The sequence below is a fragment of the Octopus sinensis genome, linkage group LG1, assembly GCF_006345805.1.
Source record: "Octopus sinensis linkage group LG1, ASM634580v1, whole genome shotgun sequence".
Taxonomy (NCBI): Eukaryota; Metazoa; Mollusca; class Cephalopoda; order Octopoda; family Octopodidae; genus Octopus; species Octopus sinensis.
The window spans coordinates 39842661-39850760 of record NC_042997.1 but is presented as its reverse complement, the minus strand read 5'-3'; the positions used below and the strand labels follow the sequence as shown (position 1 = coordinate 39850760).

Below are 8100 nucleotides of genomic sequence, written 5' to 3'. Positions count from 1 at the left end.
CGACCCTTTAGAATTGGAATTTTTGAAAAGTAAAAATTTTGCATTATGTAGCTTATTATTCTATTTAAGTGAACATTTTTCTGGTTGAAGTACACCGAAAAATGGCGACACAGCAGTCAAAAAATCGTAGAAAATAGGGATTTTTATAGAAAAAAAGCACCTTTTTGATCCGATTTGAATTTTTTCTTCTACGGAAGGAAGAGCAAGCCTTCTTCTATCATACTCTCAATTTTGGTCAACTTGCGCCGCAGGGTCTCGGAGGAGATAATGTTAGTTGAAGGCTACCAAACCTGCCATACACAGACAACTTCAGCTTTATATAGAGAGATTAAACAGAATGGCCATGGCTGGAATATCTTTTCTTAAAGGTGTTTATTAAAACACCTTACAGCAAAATAATGGTACTTCTTTGAGTCTCATGATATATACAGTATTCTCATGAAAACAATCATTTGGTTCTAAATATAGTTAAATGATGATGATGATGATGATGATTGAAGAGAAATTGGTAGATAAGTAGCTGAAAAATGGAATATTATCTCCCTTGGAAAATCACTGGCTAATTACACATAAAAGAGAAAATCTCAAAACAATCACATCCAATTAAAATGGTAAGAGAGCAAACCAAGAATAAAATATTTCTAAAAACATTACATATAGTAGGACACATTGCACAATATAACAAAAAGAAAAACAATATCTTGAATGATTGTCAACCACGAAGTTTTATTAACACAGCATAGTTATGTCCCTTCTGTTATTACTTGTGGTATTCTTGCTGAAGCCGCATACATTTACAAATTAATCTACCCGTATTAAAAGGTCTTTCATCATCTGTAACTCCACAAACAAAGTATAATATAATTGTACTACAGAAGGCAATTAGAGAATCTATTTTCGAATTCTTATAATTTCTTAAAATAAAGACTTGAGTTTTGAAGAAAACTTAATTTTTTATACGTATGTTTTTCTTTGGTTGCTTTTGGTTTTAGAAGAGGGGATGTAGTGTCCTTGTCTTTTGCAGCCCTCCAAGACTGATGAGATCTTTGCAGTTGAAGTTCAGTTGGATCACTTGTGTATCAATGTTAGCACGAAAATGTGAGCAGAGGTGAGGGAATTCTGACAGTTGCAGCTCTTGGTAAAATCAACTTAATGGAAAGTTGCACAGTTAACCAATTGTCAAATGGCAATCAGTGTTTGGGAAAAGAAACAAAAAATAAAAAATATGTAGAAATATAATTCTTATCCTCATATGCAATACAGAGAATATGTGGAAGAATGTACAGTTGATTTCAAGAACTTATGTTTAATAAAATGCTGACACAAGAACATACATTTGTACAAATGAAATATAGCAGAATGAGTCAACCACAATATATAACCGGTATTGATTTTTATTTTTTCCCTGAAGAATGAAAGGTAAGGTCAACTCCAGCAAGATGCATGGGGACATGTTAATCTTTTTTTTTTCTGTATATGAATTTAAATTCAATAACACTCACTTTACAGACCTTTCAAACAATTTATCTACAAAAATGAGAAAAGAAAAACAATAACATCTCTATATAAATGATAAATTACTTCTTTGTTTAAAATATCATTGGTTCACGTTTGTGTTTTCAAGTTGGAAATTGTTCCATACATCCTCAAAAAGTTCCTTGCAGTTTACTTTACTTTTTAATTTTGTGCACAAAAGAAAAGCACCGGACATTTTTCTGTGAAGAGAATAAGATTCCTCTGGAGGTGGCGTTAATCTGTGTTCTATCATGACAGGAACAAGGTTTTGAATGCGTTTTGCAGTTTTCTGGGTACCAAAATTAAATTCTCCGTCAAACGAGAAAGCTTCCCCCAAAATCATTACAGCATCAATATGAGCTTCTTCCATTACTTTGGTTTCGTATCCAGTTAAAAATCCAAGTTCAAGAGAACCACTGAGAATACCATCACGGTTCTGGTCAGCAGCAGATTTTATAACTTTCATGTATCTATCAACAAAAGATTTACTAAATTCGCGACTAGCACCAAAATCCAACAAACCAATTCGTTTTGTTTCAGGAATAAAAAAGAAGTTTGCCCAATTAGGATCAGTTTGCATAAATCTAAAATTAAATAATTCGTTAAGAGTTAGCCTGAGTAAATGTTTACCAATCCAGTTCCTTGTTTCTTGATCAATCTCAATGCATTTATCAATTGCAACACCTTCAATATAGCCTGTGGTTAAAACTCGTGATGTACTTAATTCTTTGTATACTTCTGGAATTACAAAAACAGGATCGTCTTTCAGAAGTTCATAAAACCTTTGTCCACATTCAGCTTCTCTGGCATAATCCACTTCCCATGTTAACTCCTTTTTAGCAACGACTATCATGTTATCAAGATAAGCACCTTTGGGAATGAAGTTCCATATTTTTAATACTCCCATCAAGTTATTTATATCACTGTCGATACTCTCTGCAACGCCAGGATACTGAATTTTCATTGCTGCCATCTTTCCATCAAGAAGTGTAACTTGATGAACTTGGCCAATTGATGCTGCTGCAAAAGGTTTCTCATCAAAAGACAACACTTTGTTTTGCCAATCTGAACCAAGTTCAGAATTTAATATCTTCATCATCTGCCATTTTGGCATGAAATCTGCACTCATACGAACTCGTTCAAATATTTTTTGGAGTTCAGGACTAATTAAAGTATTGTCTTGTATGCTCATCATTTGCCCGAGCTTCAGAGCTGCTCCTCTCACACGACACAAAGTGGTTACTACTCGTTCAATGTTGGCTTCTGTCATGAAAGGACTAGGCCCTAGTATTGTTTTACTAACTTGATCCGGAGTTTTCTTTCCTAGTGTTCGTCGTGTGACTTCTGCCAAGGCCCCAATACCCAGGCCAGCAGCTAGACCACTGTAACTAACTAACCTTGCAATCCTGGACGAAGGTACACGTCTTTCCTTTGATATACTAGACAGCTCTTGTTTAGTTTCCAGATTATACTTTGGTGAAAGTAATTCAGGGTCCTGTTTAGCCGTTACAGTCTCATATTCAGGTGAAGGTTGCTCATCAGATAAATTCTTAGGAACTTCCATCTCTACCGCTGGTACTTCTTTGGCGTTTCTCTCTTCCTTTACGTCTGAGGGGATTCGTTCCTTCTCTTCAGTAGATTTCGGAGCAAACAACTCCGACTGGATAACTATGTCATCGATTCCTGCTTCACTATCATAAATATTTGGGAAATCTGAGAGAACATCTTCCCCGGATTCTTCAACTTCAATATCTTTTTTCAAGGCGTTCTGGTTAAAGAGTGCATTAAAAATGCCAAATGTCTGTTGTGACAATATTTGAAAGCTATCAGATATTCTTTGGCGAGCATCAGACCCACTGAAATCAGAGTTCTGAACTCTTTGAGAAGCACAACTTGCAACATTTTCGGAAGCAGATTTCAGACTAGAATTTTGCCAGAACGTATTTAATTCTGCTGAATTTATTTCAATTAAGGCTTTACTAATACTTTCGATTCCTTTGAATAAACCGATAAGTTCGTTAGTACGGCGAGACATAATGAGAGATTTAACGAACCAACCCGAAGCGCTAAAACAAATTAATTTATAAATTAAGTCGGAAGGAGAACTGGATAAGGTCAAGACATATATTCCCCCGTTCGTTTCCTTGCTTCTTTATTTTCGTATAAATCGGAAGATTATTCAAAAATTAAAGCTGAATATTATAATTCGTTAAATACAAAAATGGTTTAAATGCGGCCGATTGGCAGGTGCGCGAAATTATAGAACAATTACTGACAACGTAAACAAAGTCGACTGCAAGGTGACATCTAAATGATCATTTTTGCCTTCCACATATGTTTTGCTTTCTTAAAGAGGTATCTACTTTCGAATATCGTTATATAATTACGAAGAAGAGCGGATTTACAGAAGAAATGTACTTACATGCAGTGAAAGTTTATACATCTGCATGCCGACAGAGAGAGAAAAAAAAATTGACATGTGCCGCTTTCCGTCGAGTTTGTTATTATGAGCGCTCTCTCGTGTTTAAAGATAGATAACTAACAAAATGTTTTCTAACAGTTAGCTCCCTTTCATTTTGGATTAGCAAATTATTAGCATCAGGTCAAAGAGGTGGGTGTGTCTGTGGAAGGTTCCTAGAAAAGTAATCCCAGTTGGTATGGGTACCTTAGGAACGGTTGCCAACGAACCTGACGGTTCCCTTATTGAGATCGCTACTACTAGAGTTGCATTAACTGAGAAATTTGCTCTGTTAGGAACCACAAGGATTGTAAGAAAGATCCTCAATATCTAAGGAAAATGGTCGTGACCCTGTATCAAGGACATTGATTCCGAATGTCAAACATTCGTGTACACCGTGAATAATGAAAATAATAATAATAGTAATTGTTTCAATTTTTGGTACAAGGCCAGCAAGATTAGGGAAGGGATAAATCGATTACATCATATCAGTGCTCAACTGGTACTTATTTTATCGACCTTTCAAGGATGAAAGGCAAAGTCGACCTCGGCGGTATGTGAACTCAGAACATGAAAACAGACGAAATACCTATTTCTTTACTATCCACAAGGGGCTAAACACAGAGGGAACGAACAGGGACAGACAAACGGATTAAGTCGATTACGTTGACCCCAGTGCGTAACTGGTACTTAAATTATCAACCCCAAAAGGATGAAAGGCAAAGTCAACCTCGGCGGAATTTGAACTCAGAACGTAACAGCAGATGAAATACCTATTTCTTTATTACCCACAAGGGGCTAAACATAGAGGGGACAAACAAGGACAGACATAGGTATTAAGTTGATAACATCGACCACAATGTGTAACTGGTGCTTAATTTATCGACCCCGAAAGGATGAAAGGCAAAATCGACCTCGGCGGAATTTAAACTCAGAACGTAACGATAGCCGAAATACCGCTAAACATTTCGTCCGGCATGCTAACGATCTCGCTTAAGGATTAATATTTGAAATTGACCTCCTGAGAAAAAAAAAAAAAAAGCTACAAAGCATGCTTACTAACAAATTAATTATCCTGAAGAACATAGGCTAACGTTATATTTTACTCAAGATATCGTTATTTCTTTACATACGAAACATTGTGCTTGTTTAATTGATTAAATTTTTATTCTCAAAATCATATTTATTTTATAAAATGAAACATTTAATTTGATAATTATAACCATCATCATCGTTTAACATCCGTTTTCCATGCTAGCATGGGTTGGACGGTTCGACCGGGGTCTGGGAAGCCATGGAGGCTGCACCATGCTCCAGTCTGATCTGGCAGTGTTTCTACAGCTGGATGCCCTTCCTAACGCCAACCACTCCGTGAGTGTAGTGAGTGCTTTTTTACGTGCCACTGGCACAGGTGCCAGAGGGGGCCGGCAAACGGCCACGATCGGTTGGTGCTTTTATGTGTCACCGACACGGACGCAAGTCAGGTGGCACTGGCATCTTCCACGTTCGGACGGTGCTTTTAACTTGTCATCGGTATCTTAGCTACAATTTCCATTTGATTTATATTTTGATGTTGGTGTTGATGTACTTGACTCAATAGGTCTCCTCAAGAACAGCAGGTCACTCTATGATCCAAGGTTAGCACAGCAGGTCGTCCTGCAAGCCATGAACTCACTTCATTCATCAGGTCTTCACAGCCACAGCATATCTTAGAGGTCTTGGTCTTCATCATTTCCTCTGTGAGGCCTTATGTGTCACTGGCACTGATATCACAACTACAATATCCATTCAATTTTTATTTTGATGTTGATGTACTTGACACAATAGGCCTCCTCAAGCACAGCAGGCCGTCCTGCAAGCCATGAACTCATTTCATTTGTCAGGTCTTCGAAGTCACAGCATATCTCCAGAGGTCTTGGTCTTTTTGTCATAGCCTTTGTGAGGCCCAACCTAAGAAAGTCATGCTTGACCACCTCATCCCATGTCTTCCTAGGTCTACATCAATCCCGGATTCCTTCAACAGTTTGGGAGTGGCACTTCATTATATTTAGTAATAAAAATTGTCAGCTTGGTTGTTGCTGCTGAAGTGACAGGTATTTTTTCTTCAAGAAATTTTTCCTCAATTTTAACCCAATTGTAATTGAGGTTGCTAATAAAATATCAGGATAATTCCTGGTGTTTAGCAATCAATATTCTTTCCTTTGTTAGATTCAAAGTTTCAAAACATGTCTAAAACGGGGTAAAACGAGTAACATCTAATTTCAACAATTTCTCCTTAACTGCATGGTGTGTAAATAGATCATGAAGGGGATGCTCCAGAAGATCAAGAAGAAGCCCAAGAGAATATTTTATGTTGATTTCTTTTTTTTAATTAGTCAAGTTTCACTAATTTCATATCATGTGCCATTTGGCCTAGCTATAAATGTTTTTTGCATTTCTGATCCATCTGATATCAAGCAATGGATATTAATGTATATGAGCCTGTTTTCTGGAGAACTTAAGTGGCAAATTTACCTTATCTTGGCTTATTCATTTTGCTCCAGCCAAATTTGTCTTGTAAGCTGAAAGAGAATGGCAATAATGAATTTAAAGAAGGCCATTTGCATAGCTGGTATAGTTTTTGTATGGTAGTGAACATTTGTAAGAAAATGTATTTAGTCTCAAAGTCAACTGCAGCAAAATCAAATTGGAAACAAATCAAATTCATTGATAATTAATTGAACCCCACATAAATGCCTCGTGTATATAAGAATTCTAGAATCCATATATTTTCAAAAGAACAAAAGCTGGCCTCCAAACTCCAATATTTTTTATTTTAATTTGATGTGTCTAGCCAGTCCATATATTTTCCGTCTTCTTCATATAGCTCTTATCTCCAGCTTCCCAGACTAACTGATTAATTATTCAATCCTCTCTCTCTCTCTCTCTCTCTCTCTCTCTCTCTCTCTCTCTCTCTCTCTCTCTCTCTCTCTCTCTCTCTCTCTCTCTCTCTCTCTCTCTCTCTCTCTCTCTCTCTCTCTCTCTCTCTCTCTCTCTCTCTCACACCACACACACACACACACACATACTCTTTGGCAAACTTTAAAAATGTGGTCATCATATTCAAGACAGTAGTGTTTAGCAAAAATGATTTATTCACAACACTAGAGAATGACCATAGATCTTTATCCAACTATCTCTCACTAAAAAAAGTCATTCTTGATATGCCAAAATATATACCACTTAAAGCATTGTGTAGATTACATGGGAATGAAACAGGTGTAAGTGGAGTGTGTCACATACTGTTTGAACCTTTACCTTATTCCGAAGATGGAACTGAACGTCTCGAAACGTTAATGGACTAATTGATCTAAGTATGTTACTATTCGAAACTAAACATAAAGGTCTTTTAAGGAAATATGAAGATCCTTCATTAAAAAGATCAAACCTGAAAATATTCATGTTTTTAATACCATCCGAGCGGTAAAAGGGCCCATTCAAGTGTGATCGTTACCAGCGTCGCCTTACTGGCACGTGTAAAAACATTCGAGCGAGGTCATTGCCAGTACCACCTGACTGGCCCCTGTGCCGGTGGCATGTAAAAGCACCCACTACACTCTCGGAGTGGTTGGCATTAGGAAGGGCATCCAGCTGTAGAAACTCTGCCAGATCGAGATTGGAGCCTGGTGCAGCCATCTGGTTCGCCAGCCCTCAGTCAAATCGTCCAACCCATGCTAGCATGGAAAGCAGACGTTAAACGATGATGATGATGATGATCATGAATACATCCATGATTGCTGCCACTCAATTCCAAGCAATGGCATCACTTGATTGTTCTTTTAAAGCAGTACAGATGTGATTTTGTAGTAACAGTGCTGCCTCTTGCCGTAGGTGTTCAGAGATTTACCACCCATGCTGACACATGCCTTCATTCCATCATGGAATTTTTCATTAAGTGTTTGGCCCTTTTTGACTATGGACAGCCATAGTATGCAGGTAAAAATCAAGCAATGCCTGTCTGAAGCTTTCCAAAGTGGGGGAATGCCTTACACAGAGCCAATCCTGCTCTCTGAACAATGTATGCTTTTGCCTCCCCCCGCCCCAAATTAATCTACATCACTGGATGCAAATGAAATTACAGGTGTTAC

At 37.4% G+C, this 8100-nt stretch overlaps 1 protein-coding gene across 1 annotated transcript; it reads right to left on the bottom strand.

Moving 5' to 3' along the window:
- Positions 1-706: 706 nt before the first annotated feature.
- Positions 707-4049, bottom strand: LOC115216811 (atypical kinase COQ8B, mitochondrial-like). The gene has a single exon (XM_029786396.2). It carries the CDS (start codon positions 3548-3550, stop codon positions 1598-1600), a length of 1953 nt encoding a protein of 650 aa, XP_029642256.1. The 5' UTR covers positions 3551-4049; the 3' UTR covers positions 707-1597.
- Positions 4050-8100: the final 4051 nt, after the last annotated feature.